The 21424-nt window shown below is 46.2% G+C and overlaps 1 protein-coding gene across 1 annotated transcript; it reads left to right on the top strand.

The window, feature by feature from the left end:
* The first annotated feature begins 11103 nt into the window (after nucleotides 1-11103).
* LOC124235482 (tubulin alpha-1C chain) lies at nucleotides 11104-17776 on the top strand. The gene is made up of 4 exons (XM_046653577.1): nucleotides 11104-11246; nucleotides 14153-14375; nucleotides 14517-14665; nucleotides 16691-17776. Exons 1-4 carry the CDS (start codon nucleotides 11244-11246, stop codon nucleotides 17663-17665), a joined length of 1350 nt encoding a protein of 449 aa, XP_046509533.1. The 5' UTR covers nucleotides 11104-11243; the 3' UTR covers nucleotides 17666-17776.
* Nucleotides 17777-21424: the final 3648 nt, after the last annotated feature.

The raw sequence follows: 21424 nt of genomic DNA, 5'->3' as shown, positions 1-21424 counted from the left end.
TAACAAGGAAAGTGTATAGTAGGGGCTTGTGGACAGTCTCTTTTGATTGCTTCTATTTTCTCAGTGAATAAGGATGCAAAGTTATGAACTGAGAGTGAGAATGTGGAGGAAATTTTGGGAGTTTGAGGGTAGTGAAGAAGATATAAAAAGACTTTGAGGAGATTGGGAAAGTGAAGAGATTAGGGGAAATAAAGTATGACTGCTGAGCAATGTAAGGCCCACTGGAGGTTCATAGCTATAAATTTTAATGGACCTGTCAGCATGCCCCAGCCTTGCCTGCAGGCATGGGGTAGGCAGGGTTAGATTTAATCAGCTTTGAGGTTTTGCTAAGTGAACATGACAAAGAAAATGGAGCAAGAGAGTTGCAGGTGTAAGTTAGAGTGCAATTATAGTGATGGATTCTGGAAGGAGAGACGTGAGGGCATAAGGGGGTAAAAGACAATAAAAAGGTGGTAGGATCAATGGCTTGTCAGTCTGGTCAAGTAGAAGGGATGTTGGGATTGGTTTTCTAGGGCTGGAAAGGTGGAGGTGATAGTTGGATAGTGGGGTGCTTAACACTGAAATCATGATGGGGGTGGTGTGGTGGGGATCCTTGTTAGAGCTAAGAAGTGAATGGGAGGATGGAAAGAACAGCGTCAAATGTGAATAAAAGGGAAGAGATGTAGGGTAGTAACTCAAGCAGGAAATGACACTAGAGTTGTTTAGTCCTAATTTGTTTGGACAAAGACTGAAGGGTCAAGAAAAAGGGTTAATTTATAAAGCAAGATCCCAGAGGCCATGAACAGGAATGAAAACTAGGGCACAAGTGGATAGGATTAGTATCAATAAAATTGGAGGAGACCCTGATGAGATGAGGGAGGGAAAATATCAGGAGCAAGAGACGGACACTGCTGAAGATGGAATCAAAGCTGTAAGAGCTCATGTTAGAGCTCTTAGTCCCATCACTAAATTAGGAATCCAGGTTATCTGCTAGGAGTGAACAGGCAGGTGTAGATTAGGATCTTGGAGGATATAGAAGACAGTGGCAGCAGCTGTTATGCCTCGAGAAATGAGGAATAAAAGAGATGGGTAAAAGAATCATACAGCAGTGTGGGTGGAGAAGAATGTGAGAAGTTGCAGTCTTTGAGGAATGGCAAGCAATAGGATATATTGGAGAATATGAGGAAGCCATTTGGTATAAACCTAATTCGGCCTGACCTTGTCTTTCCAAAAGGGCCTGACGGAGGCCATTGAGCATGCATTGTATACCTGCTTTAGATATTCCCTACGGCAAGAACAAAGGCTCTTGAGATAAAGGTGCAACTTCCCTCCCCCTCCCAACGTTGGCATCTCCTTAAGGATTAAGCATCTTTCCTTAGGCTAGAAAGTGATTGCTAGGCTCAACTGTGACAACAGATTTGCCTCCTGCTATGCCCTCTGAGATAGCAGACCCACTGCCTGCTGTGTCCATCAAGCGCCGTGCTGACGGGGCAATCTTGTGACTATTGTGAGAGGGACATTTCAATCATATGTGAAACGTCCTGCTTGGGGGTATATAACCACTCTGTACACCTCACTTCTTTGGTGCCCTTTCTTCCTTTGGGAAGAAAGGCCCCGGGCCATGGTCCTCAGATTTCAGCTCAGAATAAACTCACCCAAATTTTCATTTATAGATTGGTTATGGATTTTTTTTGTTGACAGTTCGGTGAGAAATTATAACTTCCTGTGTCTCTCTGTAAATGGGGAAAACACATGAGATACTTATATGGGTTAATTTATATAATTTACATAGGTTACAAGATTGACCACATAGAAATTTCTTTTCTTTTCTTTTCTTCAAAGAAATTTCTCTTGCCTTTTCTTTCACTCACACTACTCCAGCCATTCTCTGCCTGGAAGGCTCTTCCCCGAGACATGCACATGGCTCAGTTCTTCCTTCAAATCAGAGAGGCTTTCTTTGCCACATTAGGTAAAGCGGCGCTGCTCATTACTTTCCAGCTTTCTCACTCAGCTTTATTTTTCTTCCTACATCGTGTCTGTTGCCTAAATGCAAAATGAACTCCTTGACGGGCCTCATTTCATCCTCAGTTCCTAGTACAGTGCCTGATAGACACTAGGGACCAAATAAATATTGATTGAATAAAATAATAATGTAGTTTTGCATTTCTAGAAAATCTTTACATTTCCAAGGCACTATGTAAAATGACTGAATAATATAAGAAAGCTTAGAGGCTATATTTTGTTTTACAAATGATGTACGTAAGATCCACTCAGTCAGTTGTGCTACAACTAGATTCCAGATCTCCCAAATCCCAATCCAGTGATCTATTTCCAAGACTGTTTAGAGCAGGTGTTATCCTCACTCTGCAGATGGGGAAGCTCAGACACTACACCTGGGGCCTTTGCCAAAGGTTGTGTTATTTAATCACACTGGAAACCAGAATTCCCAGTTCCTAGTAGTTACAGTGGCTCTGCGTTTACACTTTTGTCACTGAGGAGTGACAAGTCCTCACTTCAATATTTTATTATTCTAATCTTTGCTTTCCCTACCTCCCAGTGTCTTTCCCTTTGCATTTTGTTCTGTCCTTGTCTCTAGAGGTCAAATGATTCTGTTGCTAAGTAATGACAAATAAAAATGGCAAGTAATAGGATATATTGGAATAAATGAAGAAGCCATTTGGTGTAAACCTAATTCGGCCTGACCTTGGCTTTCCAAAAGGGCCTGACTGAGGCCGTTGAGCATGCATTGTATACCTGCTTTAGAGATTCCCTATGGCAAGAACAAAGGCCCTTGAGATAAAGGTACAACTTCCCTCCCCCTCCCAGTGTTGGCGTCTCCTTAAGGATTAAGTATCTTTCCTTAGGCTAGAAGCTGATTGCTGTGCTCTCACCTGTGACTGCCCAGCTTGAGACAATAGACTTGCCTCCTGCTATGCCCACCAAGATAGCAGACCCACTACCTGCTGTGTCCATCAAGTGCTGTGCCGATAGGGCAATCTTGTGACTATTGTGGGAGGGACATTTCAATCATGTGAAACACCCTCTTTGAGGGTATATAACCACCCTATGTACCCCCACTTCTTTGGAGTGCTCTGTTCCTTTGTGGAAAGACTCTCCCGGTTATAATCCTAAAATTTAAGCTCAGAATAAACTCACCCAAATTTTCATTTACAGATTGGTTATGGATTCTTTTCGTTGACAGTAAGTAACCACTCCTTTCCCTCATACCTGGACTTCGGTTTCCATAACAATGTGCTTGAGGTTAGGCTGTGTGTTCACCCAAGTTGTATAACAAAATAGCATAAACTGGATGGCTTGTAAACAATAGAAATTTATTTCTCACAGTTCTAGAGGCTGGAAGTCCGAGTTCAGGGTGCTAGCATGGTCCAGTTCTGGTGAGGACACTCTTCCAGGTTGCGGAGCACCATTTTGTCATCGTATCCCCACAAGGTAAGAGAGCTCTCTGGGATCCCCTTTATAAGGGCACTAATCCCATTCATGAGGGCTCCACCTCATGACCTAATTACTTCCCCAAAGTCCCACCTCCTAACACCGTCACAGTGGAGGTTAGGATTTCAACATATGAATTTGGGGGAATACAAACATTTAGTCCATTGCAGGCTGTCTGGGCCCTGACCAGAGGCCATGAAACCCCCCAGTGCAATTGAGCAAACCGGCATCAAGGAAACAGGTTTCGCAGTTTGTTAGGTGACCTACATTCCAGATTAATTCTTTTTACTCTGAAACAACTTTGGTTTACTATCAGTCATTTCAGGCAGAGTAAAAGGGAAGAGCAGCCTGAATGTAAGATTTGTTTCTTTGTTTTCTTCTCTTTTTCTTTTCCCACAGTATGTGAGGCAGGCTCTGTCCCTTGGGTTCAGTACAAATAAATGGAGCTGCTGAGGGAACAAGGAAAGCAAGTTGATTTTTGTAGTTACCGGCTGTTCCACATAACCCGTTTACAAGGTCAGTAGGGACCACAACTTACCAAAACAAAGAAGTATATAATTTAAAATGAGGAAGTGTTGATCTATGAGAAACAAGCAAAGACCTTTTGGGGTTTTTAAAGGGCTTATATTCCTGACTCTGTTGGAACAAAATATGCTGGAGGGTAAGGAAAAAAGTACATAGACTGGAGGATCAAAATAGCAAAGTGCTATAAAAAGAGGCCTGTACGTACAGGCCCACATCTGTTAGACCTCTGTACCAGCCTCCTTCCTTAAAACTGTCTTATAACTGAAGGGTTTGGGGATCATTCCAGGTTTGGATGATATGGGGAAATAAACATGTAATTAAAGTTGTGGATATAAAAGTGGTTCCACATTAATGTTTTTGGAGAGAAGACAGTGGTTCTGAAATTATAGCCTTAAAGCTGACCTCCAGAGGATTCCAGAGAGGAAGGCTGGATGCGCCAGTGTGACTTTAGAGAAGTTACTTAACTCCGTGAGCCTTAATTTCCTCTTCTGTAAAATGGAGGTAACAATGGTTTCTACCTCACAGGGTTATTGTGAAGCATAAATAAGTTATAGCATGTAAACTCCTCAGTCCTGGGTTGAAACCCCAGAGTGGTGACGCTGGTACTTGTGGTGGAGATGCTGGGGTGGAGGGGGTAGGGCAATAAAGGAGTTGGGGGCTTTTATAACCCGAGAGACTAAAGGGCTGGAAAAGAATGAGTTGATGGGATTGCAAGGACTAGGAGCTACCCCTGTCATAGCCCTGAAAGCCCAAATTGGGAGGAGAAGCCAGGCTGGCTTTTACACTTTGATTGGCTGTGAGGAGAAGGTTCACCCAGAAGCCAAGGAATGAACCAAGCTCTGAGACAAAAAACAAAAGTCCTTTTTATGCCAGAACTAAAAAAGAACTAAGAGAAATGGCCTGACTTGGACTAGTGTGGAAGTAGGGCAGTAGTGTGCTGGTAAATGTTTAACAACCAGCTAGCAGTGGAGGTGAGAGTCTAATTTGCAGTATCCACCAATTTCCATGGTGTAAATATATCCACCATTGCTGATTTCAAGCTACCAACATGATGTTCAACTGGCTCATAAAATTCCCGAACATCTAACAGTTGGCTCTAGCACACAGCTGAACAGGGCGTCAGGCACAAAAGAATTGTAAGGGTTTCAGATTACGGAGAAGCCCACTGACTTGAAGTGGGAAGAAACAGGCACTGGAAGAGGCTGTAAGCTTTCAGCCAAATTAAACTAACCACTTGAGTTAACACGAGACTGTTTCGCCTCTAAGTTTCCTGTGTATAATTTATGCACTGATATTCCCTTGTATGGAGGTGCTGTTGTGCTAATTAGGTAGGAAAAAACAAATACGTATACTGAAAATGGCTGGCTCTGTGGCCCGGAAGGAGGGGAAGGGGCAGGTAGAAAGATGCCCAGAAAAGTGAAAGGAGAAAGATTCACAGACTCGAAGTAAATCCCCCACTGTTTCAGCTGCTGGCAAGAAGTCAGTCACAAGGAAAGAAGACCTCAGGGGCCTTCCACTTTGGGCTGCCTGGGTGCTTTTTAGGTACACGAATAAATAAAATTATTAAATAAACATTGCCATAAATAGAAAAGATTTCCAGACTCCAGGATGTGGTCCACTTACCAGAATAATCATGTAGATGACTGAAGAAGGTGAGTAGTTCCTTTTAATTTTCTGCAAGAGAATTTTACTTGTCTAACCTAAAAGGATGGGGGAGGGGGATCTAGAGAATGGTTATTAATTACAGGAAAGATGAGAAAGAGCTTGGGGTAAGAAGGCTTGGCTGTAGCATATAAAGTGGAAATACAGGGGAAACACAACCTACTCAATTGTTTCAGTTAGTCACTGTGAGGAAACGACCCCAAAGTACTGTATTTTTAGGGAACAGAAAAGCAGATTAGAACAAGCCAAATGACAACTCAGTGGAAATAAAATGTGAGATTTCAGAGAGGAAAGCCAATTCTCTCTGGTAGTCTCCCAGAATGGAACCAGCATTTCATGTAAAGAGTCCTGATGGAAGGGAAGAAGTCCAAAACACCACTCCAGACATGGGGGGAGGACTTTGAAAGAATGCCTAAGAAAGTTTTGAAGGTTGCAAATATTTTCAGGATAAAAAGAGCAATAAGTGAAAGTTAAAGGATCTAAGGATTATTTTTCCCATAAAAGAAAATTACATACTATCTAGAAAATAATGTCCTGGTCTTCTGTCTTTACAAGGAGTAAAAAGAAGAAAAAACAACTTTCTCAAAATACATAGATTTAAAAAATGCTTAGCATAAAGAAGGTGGTTGAATTTAACTGCAAGGAGTCCTAGCTTTCGTTTGGAGGTCCTGAAAGTAGGACAAATTGTCGTTTTTTCTTGTTTTAGTAGTAGCCTTGCCTTAAGACAACAAATGCAATAAGTGACTTCCTTTCCTTATGAACTAGAGCCAGTAACAGGCTAACATAGGGCCTAGAAGTAAAATAAAAAGGCAACTGTTACTTTAGATATTTGTTCTGGGTTCTACCTCCTGTGGTTTAAGGTAAATTATTTCAAGTTTCAGGACCTTATTTCCCACAGTTCCATAATAAATATCTTTGTTAAAAACTTGCTTTGGAAAACTCTTCCAAGGTGCTATTGGAGTAGAAAATATTTTGTTATAAATTGTTTATGAGCACAGAATATTTGTATTCCCTTATAATTTGTAACATGTAATTTGTAACTGAACACAAATAAATTCTTCAGTATTACTGGTATCCTAGGATAGAAAACAGGCATTAGACTGAAAAAACATAAGGCTTGGTTTTATCTGAATTCTTTTCTCTTTACTAATGTTTTGTGGACATGCTACACGACAACAGTTTAAGATCCAAGCTCCCCCAAGCCAGAGTAAGTATGCAACACTTCTTTCCATAAAGCATTGTAAGACTCCAGCAAAAGCCCCATCTGTAAGTATTTATTGAATGTTCTGGTGATTCTTAGGAGACTCTGACTGAATGAAGCATGTTTTCAACTCTGCTCATTTTTGTACTGGTCACGTGTACAGCAGATGCCTCAAGACACAGCATCACAGAATGTTAGGGCTGGAAGAGGCCTTAGAGATGATCCTGCTCAGTCCCCTCATATCACACATGCAAAATCTGGGGCCAAAGGAGAAGAAATGCCTGTCCAAAGTTATATCGCCAAAATTGGCAGAGCACTGGCTCTCTATTAATAACAACATGTTTGTGGTGAATTCTGGAAAATTTCAACTAGAAAGTAAAATCAGTTTCTGCTTTTTCTCACGCAGTAATTTTTAGACCCATGAAGACCTATTTACATAAAAGTTAGGAAAGAGATTCCCCCCCAAAAAAACCCCAGCAGGGGGGCAGCAAACTTAAATATGGATCCCAGGGGCTGGCCTGGTGGTGTAGCGGTTAACTTCACGTGCTCCACTTTGGTGGCCTGGGGTTCGCAGGTTCAGACACCCGACAAGGATCTAGCACTGGTCGTCAAGCCACACTGTGGTGGCATCCCACATAAAACAGAGGAAGATTGGCACAGATATTAGCTCAGGGCCAATCTTCCTCTCACACATACACACACAAAATATATGGATCCCAATGCTTAAAATAATTTTAAAATGCAAGACGATGTATCTTTATCTCTAATTTTGTCCACCACCATTACCACCTCCAACAGTAATAAACACTGATTTTATTTAGTGCTTTGCTATGTGTATTTGCTATGTATTATTTATCTCATTTAATCCTCACAACAATATATCCACCTGAGAGTTATATATTATCCTCATTTCATAAGGGGGGAGATTTAGAGAGATTACAAAATTTGCTCAAGGACCCACAACTAGAAAACAAAAAAAGCCAGAATCCAAACCAAGGTAATCAGGACTGCAAGTCCTTAAATATATTGTGGTTCCTTGGGGGCTATCTGCTTGAATGAGGTGGTGGGAGTGAGAGGAAGAAAAAATAAAGGTATTTTGTTAATGAATCATATGAAAACAGAATCTAGAAATAAAATGCCTCTTACTCTTAAATTGCCACTCTGAACTATTCTCATCAAGGTTACTAGTGACCTCCATATGGCTACATCCAGTGGTCATTTTTGGGTTCTCATCTTCCTTGGCCTATCAGCAGCATTTGACACTGCTGATCACTCCTTCCTGGGTTTCCAGGACCTCACACCCTTGGGTTTCCTCCTAACTCATTGGCTGTTCCTTCTCCATGTCCTTCACAGGTTCTGCCTCTTTTCCCAGAGCTCAGTCCTTAGTCCTCTTCTCTTCTGTTTCTACACTCACTCCCTCAGTGATCTCACCCAGTGTCATGACTTTAGAATGGCATTTATTTTTTTATTTTTTCCTTCTTCTTCTCCCCAAAGCCCCCCAGTACGTAGTTGTATATTCTAGTTGTGAGTGCCTCTGGTTGTCCTGTGTGGGATGCTGCCTCAGCATGGCCTGATGAGTGGTGCCATGTCCACACTTGGGATCCAAACCGGCAAAACCCCAGGCCACCAAAGTGGAGCATGCCAACTTAACCGCTCTGCCACGGGGCTGGCCCCTAGAATGGCATTTAGATGTGTATCTCTACCTAGATGTCTCTCCTTTGAGATCCAGACTCTCACATCTAGCTGTGTCCTGGACATCTCCATCTCCATATGGACATCAGCATCTCAGCTTAACATGACCAAAAACAAACCCCTGATATCATCCCCCTCCATGCCTGCCCCACTCACGGCCTTTTGCGTCTGTTGATGGCAAATTCCTCTCTCACTCTTTCAGGCTAAAAATTCTGGAGTAATCCTTGGCTCCTCTTTCCTTCACATGTGAGCCTTTAGGAAATCATTTTGGCCCTGTCTTCAGAATGTAGCCAACTCTAACCACTTTTCAACACTTCTGCTACCACTCTGGTCTGAGTCTCCTTCATCTCTCAAAAGGATTACTGCAGTGAGTTATCATTTTAAAATGTCTTCCTGCTTCTACCTGTGCCCTCCTATAATCTATTCTCAACACAACAACCAGAGTGATCTTTAAAAATGGCAATCAGGTCACGTCACTTCCATGTTTTGAACCCTACATCGCCTCCCCATGTCAGAGTAAGAGCCACAGGTCTTGCAGTGGCTTACAAGAAGCTACAAGATCTGGCTCCCATTTCCTGTCCAGCCTCACCGCCTACCAAGCTGGCCTCCCTGCCCTTCCTTCCAGGAACGCTAAAGGCTCGTTCTTGCCTAGGGGTCTTTGCTGCTCTAGCTGCTCCTCTTTTTTTTTTTTTGTAATTTTTTTTTTTAAGATTTTATTTTTCCTTTTTCTCCCCAAAGCCCCCCGCACATAGTTGTATATTTTTAGTTGTGGGTCCTTCTAGTTGTGGCATGTGGGATGCCGCCTCAGCATGGCTTGATGAGTGGTTCCATGTCTGTGCCCAGGATCTGAACCGGCGAAACTCTGGGCAGCCAAAGTGGAGCGCGCGAACTTAACCACTTGGCCACGGACCGGCCCCCCTGCTCCCTCTTTTGGGACCACTTTTCTCCCAAGTAGCCTCTTGGCTAACTCCTCACAACCTTCAAGTCTCTCTTCAACTCTCACTCATCATTAAGGCTAAGTCTGACCCCCTTGTTTATATTGCAACTCCCCCATACTTTCCCCTCCCAGCACTCTCATTCCACTTTACTTTGCTCTGTTTTTCTATAGCACTCTTCACCTTCTAACAAATTATATAATGTACTTATTTACTGTGTTCATTGTTTGTCTTTCTTCCCTTTCCCCCTCTAGAACATATGCTCCATGAGGCAGAGATCTTCAGTTTTGTTCACATACATATTCCCAAGCACCTAGAAACTGTGCTAAATACATCTAAATACATCTGTGGAATAAATTACAAAGCTGGAAAGCTCTACTAATTAAGACTAAAATATTTAGCAGCAGACTAAGATGCTAGTTATTCCAAATTTCAGAATATCCTGCCACACAATAGGAGCTCCATAAGCATTTCATGAAGGAACTAGGACTTGCAATCAGAGAAGGAACCTCTGCACATATTTCCATAGCATCCCTTTTGTGTGCGTGAGTTGGAGAGTATCTTGAATTCTGCCTATTCTATATCCAAAACCCATTTTTGCTTTCATCCCGCCTTTTCTTTCTTCAGGAAGAAGCCCTGTAACTTCTATTCTGTATAGTGGTCACTTTTGTTCTCCGAATATTGCTATAAACTTTATCACCCAGAGATGGTTAAGGAATTTAAGAACTAAGATAGCATGATGAAGTTGCGGAGAAAGAACAACTGAAATAAAGGATGTTTCTGAGAAATAAACCGTTGCAGGGCTGGTGGGAGCGGTGTATCTAGCATGAGGCGGTATAAGGCGGTGAGAGCCTAGGGGCAGCTCCACCGCTCCAGCTGTGTGACCTCCCACTAGTTTAATTCCTCTGAGCCCTGGTTTCCTCATCTGTAAAATAAGGATAACTCACAGGGTTTGTCGCACGGATAAAATGTGATTAGTGTGAAAAACCAACTACTCTGCACGGTAAGCAATCAAAACATGGAAGAGTTATTATAAGGAACTGAAAAAAACTGCTTTTGCACCAACTGGAAGGAGACTGTTGTTAGGAACCAAAAGGTTCATTTACAAGGAGGTAGGAAAACAAGTAAAGAAAAGCAACCGAAAAAAGGTGAGAAGAAGGGCTTCAGGCCGGTGGGTGGTAATTAAGACCTGGAATGGGGCACCAGGCCCTCTGTCTCAGCGGCGGAGGCGAGGGGAGGCGAGGCGAGGCGGCAGCGGCCGGGCGGCTAGCAGGCCGGACATGTAGGGAGCTGTGGGCGGGGACCCTCGAGGGGCCGGGACCCCGGGGCTCCGGCCGCAGCCCCGTGTACCTGGCGCCTGTCCCCGCCCAGGCTTTGCCCATCTGACGCCCCTCCGCACCCACCGAGGACGGTGCGGACGCTCCGCCTTCCTCCTCGCTCCAGTCGCCGTCTCCTCCCTCTTCCCCACCCCAGGACGTCTCCTCCCCTGCTTAGTTCTGCTCTTTCCGAAGAGTTATGGTTTGAACTTTTGAACCCACCAATCAGCGCCGCGCGCCCCTGCTCTCCCGCGGGCCGGGTGCGGCCGGGCGACTGGCCCCAGGCCGCGCAGCTCGGAGGCGGGGCGGCGGGGACCGGTGCCCGCCCTCCGGACACGTGGCCGGGAAGGGGTATATAAGGTCCCTCGGGGCCGCTCGGCCCCACTACTTCTCCCCCGGACTCCTTGGTAGTCTGTTAGTGGGAGAGCCTTCTCGCCGCCCCCTCGCTTCCTGCAGCCCCTCGGAGCCCTAGGAGTCTCAGTCATGGTGAGTGCGGTCCCCCGGCGGTGGCGTGGCGGCGGAGCACGCAGTCCGAAGGGGCGGCAGGACCCGGGTTGCACGTGGCGCCGCGTCCTGGACGCCTCCCGGCAGACTGGCTTCTGGTGGGCGGGCTGGGAAAGCCGATTTCACCGCGCACACCCCTCTTGGGGCTCGAAGACGCGGCCTGGGCACTGCTCTCGGTGGGACGTGGAAAGCCCTCTTACTCTTAATGAGGGGTCTTAGTGATCTTAGTGAGGGAGCATCGCCCCAGGGCCCGCCACCGCCCAAAGCAGGCCAGGGAGCCTTCATATTGGTCCCCAAGGACTTGTGGAAACTAAAAATCCCTCCCCTCCATTTCCCCTAATGGCCTCGCCTTCCCACTGCCTTACACCCTAGACCCCTGGAGCACCTCGTGCCCTCCCGCGCGGAAGGTGCAGGCACTTCCTGGCGCCCCCTCTCCAGCGCCCTGTGACTCGCTGCTGAGTCACCTGTGGTCGGCTCTGGGGAGAGCTTTCAATTGCACGAATACACCTGGAAAATGCAGGCAGGCTCCTCCTCGGAAGGGAATTATTAACTGCCACGTTGTCTAATCCTGCATTTCTAGAGTTAATTTAGTGAGGTGTTTATAGTTAAAGCTTTCTACTTGTTTTTGTTTTGTTTTTTTGGTGAGGAAGATTGGCCCTGAGCTAACATCTGTGCCAATTGCCCCCACAGCGTGGTTTGATGAGTGGTGTGCCGATTCACCCTGGGATCCAAATCGGCGAACCCAGCCGCCTAAGCAGAGCACGAACCTAACCACTGTGCCTTGGGCCTGTCCCTTGAGTCAAGTTTTTAAAAACAAATCTCTAAATGGATATTTTCTTATAAAACCACAGAGTAAATTAGTACTGACAATGTATTCTTAGTATCTTAAAAAAAGGAATACAGTGAATAGTCGACCGGTTACCCTTTTCAGAGACCACCAACGTTATCAAGTGTGTCTGACTGTAACAACTTGCTTGACAGCTTTTCACCAAGCAAGCCCAAAAAGATACTGTTAAAAAAGTATCAGTTATACTAGAAACACTTACACTGACCCCAGCGACCTGTTCTTGGGTTCAAATAATTTGGATAAAGACCATTTAGACGATCCATTTTCTGAAGCAGTTTCCGGATGTGCATGACCTAAGCAAAAGAAAATTTAAGAATGCAATTAACGAAAAATAAAATGTCATCAAGGCTTTAAAAAAAAAAAGATACTGTTAAAAGTGTGATTCAGAAAGCAGTGTTTAAAGGGCAGGAGAGCAGCAGACCTATTTAGGCAAATGCTGGTTAGATTAATAGGTTTTAACACAAGACAGCGGCAGCTCATCCAGTTAAAGCTAGGTTAGGTGACTCCATCACCTGTGTCTTACTTCATCTACCAAGAGGCCACAGTCTATAGGAGAAAGCAGTTTAGACTTCTGCACAATGAAGAGGTTTGGGGCTCAAAAGGCTTCAGTGGAAGAAGCGTTTCCTGAGAATGAGAGGATCTTCTGTCGGATACTTTGTCTTCTTGGGCGTGGGGTTCTTGGTGGCCAGATCACTGGTTCTCTCCAGTTTTCTCAGGCCTTGGAATTTCCAAAGTCCAGTTAAAGGTAAACATGATGCAATGGTAATAGTCATGGGTTCATTAGGACAAGCAGCTCCCCTGTCTCCCACAGCCCTTGAGCCGGGCGAGTAGACGCAAGTACTGCTGAGTTTGCTGATGCGAGCAGGAGACCATGATTGTCTCATGGAGCGGAGGTGGGGAGGAGGGGACTATAAGTCAAAGGTGTGAGCAACTGGGGTTATTATCCTCAGGTTATGAAAGGAGGCCCTTTGAGATCTCAGCTGTGTTGAATTTTCTTTAACTAATTTTCTATTAGCTTTATAAACCTTGAAACCCTCTTACTCGGGGAAGATGTAGTGGGAGATGTTTGGAGTTCATATTTTGAAAGTCCTCTGCCGGTCTCCAAAGTAGCTAATCTGGCTCGTGATGAAATACAGTAAACACTCTTGTTTTCCTCTTGAGTCTGAGGGTATAGAGTCTAGGTCTGTTGCCTTATTTTACTAAGCAGGAATGCGTTTGATAACTTATAAATGACCTTGTTCAGCAAGTAAAGGAAAACAAACATTTTCTCGTTATCGTTCAGTTCTTGAAACCAGACTTTCCACAGTGCCTGAGATATATGTACATTTTCCTAGAAAAGTGCTAATTTCTTGAACTCTTAGTCCTAGCTTTTCTTTCCGTGTGTTGCTACCAGCACCTCCCCCCAGATGTGTTGATAGTGAAGGGAAAATGTTCTTCCTTAAGATTAAATTCTGCTAAGGGGTTAAAAAGCTGCCTCTGACCACAGTTTTTAAAATACAGCTAACTGCTGCTTATCTGGTATTTTCTCCGTGAGTCACATGGCTTTCGTCTGCTGGTTTAAGCTGGTTTTAAAGGAAGAGGGAAAAGCTCTTGTCTTTGAAAGAATAGGATTAAAGAGGGGCCAGAATGAACTCAGAAGTTACACAATCTCACAGAATGAATCAGAGCTGGAAGGGGGAGTTTTGCATGCCTTGGGGGAATCAACAGGCATATTTCCCAGGCGCTGGAGAAAATGTATGGCTATAGAACAGCTTATGTCATTCTAAAATGGTAGGAACCTGACCTTGAATATCTAATGTGGCTACAAAGCCAGGATCTGGTTTCTGGTCTTACCTAACATATCTTTGGTTTTTCAAAGCGTTTTCTCTGAATTAGTCTTCAACAAAGAAGGTTGCTTGTGAAATAGTCCCTGGGTAGGAGTGGCCTCCAGAGGCATGATCATCTATCCCAGAGGTTAATTAGTCATTTAGGTGTGAATCATTCCTAAATGTTCTATCTGATGGGTCATATTCTGACATTTTCCTTTCTTCCACATCCACAGCGTGAGTGCATCTCCATCCACGTTGGCCAGGCTGGTGTCCAGATCGGCAATGCCTGCTGGGAGCTCTACTGCCTGGAACACGGCATCCAGCCCGATGGCCAGATGCCAAGTGACAAGACCATTGGGGGAGGAGATGACTCCTTCAACACCTTCTTCAGTGAGACCGGCGCTGGCAAGCACGTGCCCAGGGCAGTGTTTGTAGACCTGGAACCCACGGTCATTGGTGAGTTGACCACACTAACCCGAGTGAGATCCCAGGGGTCTGGGACAGGAGGTCTGCCCTGGGGCTCCCTTGATGCCCTGGGGTTGGGCAGGCTTGTGCAGGTGGTTAGTGATGGGTGGCTGCTTTGTCTTCCTCTTCCAGATGAAGTTCGCACTGGCACCTACCGCCAGCTCTTCCACCCTGAGCAGCTCATCACAGGCAAGGAAGATGCTGCCAATAACTATGCCCGTGGGCACTACACCATTGGCAAGGAGATCATCGACCTCGTCTTGGACCGAATTCGGAAGCTGGTAAACACAGTACTTTATTTAAAGTAGGGGTGAGAGTTTTGTCTTCCACTTTTACAAGAGACCCAACTATAAGAATCATTCTCTGCACAGTAAAATGAACCTTAGACTGCTCACTAAGTAACTGGACTTCTAAACCAGATGGTCCTGGGTTATAGGACAACTATGTAGGGCAGGGGTGGTAAGTATTCTGTTGCCTATTGCTGTGTCTTACAAGGCAGGTTTGGGCAATTGCTAATTCAGTCAGGGCAGTTTACCTGGAGTCAAGGTGAGAACCACGGAGCTTTAACAATGTTACTGACGTATAAGACCATTAAACATCCATGCTCATATTAATCAGACAGCTTCCCTGCTTCAAGCTGAGACATCCTTTTTAGGTCATCTTAGTCACACTGCGTGAGTAGGTGGCTGACTCTGACATGTAACTGATTAAGCTCATAAAAAAATCTGGACTGGTGCCTTATGTTAATACAGAAAGTTCAAAGCACAAGAAGCCAGTATAACACTGACTAGAAACAGCCGACTCTGGAAACTCCCAAGAATGTTGAAAGTGGAGTCAAGGGAGCTCAGAAACAAGTGTCAGTCCTTGAAACTAGGAAGGCGTGCATTTACTTTCCCAGCAGAGCCCGGGGCAGTGGGAGCTGGCCCTGTGGCAGAAAAATCTTGGGCAACTATACTCACTCACATCAATAAAGTTGATAAGTGTTCTGTTTGCATCATTCTAATTAAGAGTCTGGCAATCAGATGACTCTTGGCTCCTTAGGCATGTGGGCAGTTTGTAAGTAATTAACCAAAAGTCAAGAATGAAGCTTTGGGTGGAGTACCTTGTTGGGGAAATCACATTATACTAAACCCAGCCACAACTGTCTATTCTAAAAAGAATGGCTTTGCATCATTCATGGCTTCATACTTTTCCAGATATTTATCATAGTCTTCCCAGCAAAATTGGATTGATGGTTCCTGTGTTTGCAAGTCAAGCTTCAGCTACACACTCTGGCTTGGAAATCAGGACCTGCCTTTAGGGACAAATAAACCTAGTAACAGCCATTGGGGGTTCTGGAGTGAAGTTCATTAACTACGAGAACCATTGTATTTGTTCTTGGTGGTGTTCCTACATCCACATGAGGCTTAGCGGGCTTGATTGCCCCGTACATTCTTCTCAGAGTATGGACTCACAGGAGAAGTGAACTGAGGGTTGGTAGAGAAGGTCCACAAATCTCTGAGCACCTTTGAAAAGTGAGGGTTGCCATCAGAATACTTCATTTGAAGGTTAAAATCGTCCTTTTGTAGAGTAGCAGTTTGTTAACCAGAATAGCTCAGTCGGAAAGCCCAGTGACAGAAGGCCTCATGGAACAGTGACAGTAAATCGCCTTTCCCAAGATGAATAGGCTTTCTGGTAAGTAGTGCTTACTGTGGCAAACACTGGCCAAGTACTCGTTTAATTCTCAGCAACCTGAGGTAGGTTACTCTTCTCATTCGATAAATGAAAATTGAGATTGAGAAATGACTTTGGTCAACGTCACTCAGCAAGGAACTGGGAGAGCCAGATCCAGCCCAGCCCGTCTCCAGCAGCAGGGCCTTGGAATTAAGCTATTCTGTCGTATTCCAGCCTGGAAAGCAGCCGCCAAATCTTCCTACGACATCGTTGTACGGGGCTTGTGGTCCCAGTCTGGCCCTTGGTGGGTCTCCAACTGATAAGAAGTTGCCCTTGCTCTGCGATCACAGTGAGGGCACCAGAGGTTGCCCTCCTGGTCACCAAAACTTGAGCCCTGCATCCCTTCCAGAACTCATGATTCCTCTACCTGTGGAAATGAAAATAGTTCATTTTAAAATATCCTTTTAGCAGATTTTCACCCCAAGGAGCTGATTGTGAAAAGTTTCTCTGAATCACTTAGCAGCTCTTCATGACTGCTTTCTCAGCAAATACAGAAGATTTTAAAAAATGTTAATCAGTGTTATTAGGATTCAAAAAAGTCATTACAGCTTTCACCGAGGCTAAAATTAAGAAGACTCTCTTTTCTTTTGCAGGCTGACCAGTGCACAGGTCTTCAGGGCTTCCTGGTTTTCCACAGCTTTGGGGGAGGAACTGGTTCTGGGTTCACCTCCCTGCTGATGGAACGTCTCTCTGTCGATTATGGCAAGAAGTCCAAGCTGGAGTTCTCCATTTACCCAGCCCCCCAGGTTTCCACAGCTGTAGTTGAGCCCTACAACTCCATCCTCACCACCCACACCACCCTGGAGCACTCTGATTGTGCCTTCATGGTAGACAATGAGGCCATCTATGACATCTGTCGTAGAAACCTCGATATTGAGCGCCCAACCTACACTAACCTTAACCGCCTTATTAGCCAGATTGTGTCCTCCATCACTGCTTCCCTCAGATTTGATGGAGCCCTGAATGTTGACCTGACAGAATTCCAGACCAACCTGGTGCCCTATCCCCGCATCCACTTCCCTCTGGCCACATATGCCCCTGTCATCTCTGCTGAGAAAGCCTACCATGAACAGCTCACTGTAGCAGAGATCACCAATGCTTGCTTTGACCCAACCAACCAGATGGTGAAATGTGACCCTCGCCATGGTAAATACATGGCTTGTTGCCTGTTGTACCGTGGTGACGTGGTTCCCAAAGATGTCAATGCTGCCATTGCCACCATCAAGACCAAGCGTACCATCCAGTTTGTGGATTGGTGCCCCACTGGCTTCAAAGTTGGCATTAATTACCAGCCTCCCACTGTGGTCCCTGGTGGAGACCTGGCCAAAGTACAGCGAGCTGTGTGCATGCTGAGCAACACCACAGCCGTTGCTGAGGCCTGGGCTCGCCTGGACCACAAGTTTGACCTGATGTATGCCAAGCGTGCCTTTGTACACTGGTACGTGGGTGAGGGCATGGAGGAGGGAGAGTTTTCTGAGGCCCGTGAGGACATGGCTGCCCTTGAGAAGGATTATGAGGAGGTTGGAGCAGATAGTGCCGAGGGAGAAGATGAAGGTGAAGAGTATTAACCAGTCTGCTGCAGTGTTACACTCTGTTGTCTTGGAAGTGTCTTATTTCTGTTCTGTGAAGCTGCCTGTTGTGGTCCTAACTTGTCAATAAAAGTGATGTTTCTGTTTTAAGTGTGAAGCTGGCTTCTGTATCACAGTAAACACTTGCCCTGCTTAATCTAGGCCAATTAGGGATGGAGGAGGCTGGCAGAGGATCCACCTGATCATTTGATCGACATTTCAGGTGGCTGCTCTGTACTGTACAAAGGTGTGTCTGTTTCATGGACAATTGATGAAATCATTTTGTAAGTGAGGTAACAGGCTCAGGTTGGGCCAATGCTTCTCACACTTGAGTGTGGATGTGAATCCTCTGTAGATATTAAAATGCAGGTGCAAATCTAGGTCTGAGGTGGGGCTTCAGATAATTGCGTTTTTTAACCAGCTTCCAGCTGATACTCTCGGTCTGCTGTGACCACACGTGGAGTAGCAAGGGGCTAGGTGACATAGCTAATAAATGGTGGAGCCAAAATTCAAGGAACCAGCCAGACTGCCAGAACTGTTGCTGCCAGTATTTCATGAAATACTAGAGTCACGTGGCGAGGGCTTAGAATTGTGCTGATTTATTCCATACTTAGTCAAAACCTACAATGGCAAGATTATACTTTAGGAAGTTACTGCTTGGAGAAAGTGGAGCTGGCTGAGAAAATTCCAATAGTCACAGGTTGTTACAGTGTTGGTACTTGACCCAAGGGTATGTCATGGGGAACGTTTGAAGTACGGGAGTTGTGAGGAAAATTGAAGAGTGACGTGTGTGTAGGAAAGATCGGAGAAGAGTTGCCTAATTTGGACTCTTTGAAGCACCTGTTGGAAGCAGTGTGGTTCTTAGCAGGGCAGGAGGGAGCTCTGAGGTTTTGGTGGGAGAAGAAGGCAGGAATATGGGTGGCTGGAGAGCTTGGTGACTGGTACTCAGGTGGCCTATAAGGTTAAACTGAGCAATGGGAAAGGACAAGGACGACCAAAGGGCCAGGCCTCACACAGAAGGGAGGAACCAATTCTGGTGCTTGGGTGCTGGCAGGATGGGAATGCCAAAGGCAAGACAGGAGATGGTGGGTACAGAGCTGCCGACGGTTCACCTTTGCTCCGTGACTGAGCTTATTCCGATGGTGCTCAGTTAACTCTCTTCTCCCACTGGTGTTTTCACCCCTTATCCACTGCTCACCTCTGCCCCCTTACTCTTTGAGGCGAGCATCTAAAAATGTGCACGTTCTATCTGTGAGCACAGCACGGCACTGCTTCCCACCTGAGCTGCTTCAGCTTGTGCTCAGGAGCATCTTACAACATTCATCACTAGAGCAACCAAGGTCTTATGTCTTTCAGGGCAAGGCCCAGACAGCCCCATCCTTGAGTATAAAGCCAGTTAATGTTACTTATCAGATGGGCCAGGTTCCTCCTGCAGCCTGAGCTTGGGGGCGTCTGGGATGAAAATGAACCTTTGAGAAGTCTGCCAGTCCAGCCACCAGAGGGACACCTGGAGACCTTCCCAACTTAGGAGATCTGCTGATTGCCACAGTGTGAGCTTTGGAAGAAAGAGGACCCTCACGTGTGAGAAGGAGCAGATAAACCACGATACCTGAGAGGTCCATTCTCTGAACCAGCCTTTCCCAAGCAGGGTGCCCTGAGAATGGGATTCAGGGGCTCCTGGGTATAATCCCTCAGCCACCAGAACAGCCTGGTGGAACCTGGAGAGCCTGGAGCCCCTGGGCCAGTCACCCCGGCCAGGACCGGCCCCCTCCAACTACCTCAGTAAGCCTTACAGGCGAAGCATTTTCTACATGTGCCAAAATGTGCAAAAAAAGATTGGAAACATTTAAGCAGCTGCAAAGGTGTGGGGGTGAAAGAAGGTGAGAGAAGAGTTTAGCTGAGAAAAAATATTCCAGTAGAACGGAGCCTGGGGAATTGGAAGAGCAAAGTGCCGGTGGCTGGGGAGGGATCTGTCCTTGCAGCAATGATTTTCCCCTCCTGTGTTAGCCAGGGAGGGAATAGAAGTTAGCCTGCAGCAAGAACAAACAGACCCCAAGGTCTAGGTCACTGCTTTGTGGCTGACAATCATCTGATCTGCCCTTGAGCGCAAATGGAAAGTCTGGACTCAGAACTGCAGCCATCACTGATGCTGCGGATGCTTGATGGGGATAAATGGAGAAAGCCTAAGAGGCTGCAGGCTCTGAGACTGGCTGTGGCCCCAGATTCTGGCTCAGCAGACAGAGCGCTTAGGCTGCCCTCACTTGACCTGACTGGAGCGACCATCTTCCACCCTATGGAGGCTGCCGGCCACTGAGGGCCCCGGGGCCCAGGCAGAGCTGCTGTGAGCTGGGGTGAGAAGGAGAAACTGGCTGTGAGGGGCTGCTGTGCTGTCCTGTCTACCTGCCATCCTGAGTGTTTGGGAAGCAGCTGGCAAATGGCTCTGTCTTCAGGCCTCCAACTTGTGGAAGGTGTGTGTCGCAGCCCTGAGTGGGGTTGTGGGAGGAATGGGGGCTTTCATGTCTTGGGTGTTTCTTGATCTCCACAACACCCTGCGAGGTGATGCTATTGTATCCATTTCCACAGCTGGGGAAGTTGAAGCGTGGAGAGATTAAGTGTCCAGCCTAAGGCTACAGAGCAAGTGGGCAAACTGAAATTTGACCCCAGAACTCTGACTCCAAAGCCTGTGCTCACTCCATTCTACCGAGCAGCCTCCAAGGAGCACCAGAGGAAGTCGTCGCCGCACCTGGCAGCCTTTCCATCCTGGGGAAGAAGGGCCACGTCCCGGGCCATGTCAGGCAGGAGGCCCACAGGGGCCAGCCCTTGCGTGGACCACTGGATGGAGCCACCACCACAGAAGGGAGATCTCGTTATATCATTCATTGTCAGATCATCTCCCAGGAGCCTCATTCCTGGGCCCGGAAGGCAGCATGCTGGTCCAGATGGGCAAAGCCAGCTGGTCCGCCCTATCCAAGCCTGTGGCTTCCCTAGTGAGGAGCGTTTTTGTCCAGGCCTCTGTCTGAACTCTGAATCAATTCTCAGCTCATAGATTTATGGTGTCCTTGCAGAGTAGCTGCTACCACCTGCCTGGACTCCTGCTGACAAGACACCAGCCACAGTGCAGACAGGACAGCTCACACCTGGAGCATCACACCCCTAAGCACAAGGGGCCAGGATGATCAGCTCGTGTCAGCCAAGGCCACAAGGTGAAGCTGGCAGGCCACAAGGTGAAGATGGCTCCTAAAGCCTGATGCCAGGGCAGCTGTCTAGGAGACCCAGGGCAGCAGAAGGTGTAGAGAGAATAGACCTGATGTGTTGGGGTTGTGGGGCTGGGAGAGGTTCCCACCTTCAGCCCTGTGCAGAAAGTCCCCTCAGCTGACATCTCATTAGCCTGTCACTGCCCCCTTCATTCCAAGAGCCTGGTGTCCCTGAGTTTGTCAGCCCTGAGCAGGTTCTGGGACAACAGTTCTTTCTTCTCTCACAGTCCGTCGGAATCTGCAGCAGGAGAGAAATACTCAGCAACGATGACCCTCACAGACCTAGAGACGTCTCTTGTAGTCATAAGATAGAAAATACTTTTAACCACTTATCTCACACCAGAAGACTCTCTCTCTCTCTCTTTTAAAAATAAGAACAGAATATAAAGCTTTCCTAATTACACAAGAGTTTTGTCTACATTCTCAAATTAGTTTAATCCACTGGGCAGGGGGGGGATAAATATAAATACCATCCCACTGCTGCCCCTCCTTCCTTCCCCACACT

The sequence above is a fragment of the Equus quagga genome, chromosome 1 (assembly GCF_021613505.1).
Source record: "Equus quagga isolate Etosha38 chromosome 1, UCLA_HA_Equagga_1.0, whole genome shotgun sequence".
Lineage (NCBI taxonomy): Eukaryota > Metazoa > Chordata > Mammalia > Perissodactyla > Equidae > Equus > Equus quagga.
The sequence above is the reverse complement of the archived record's forward strand: the minus strand, read 5'-3'. Positions and strand labels throughout refer to the sequence as shown.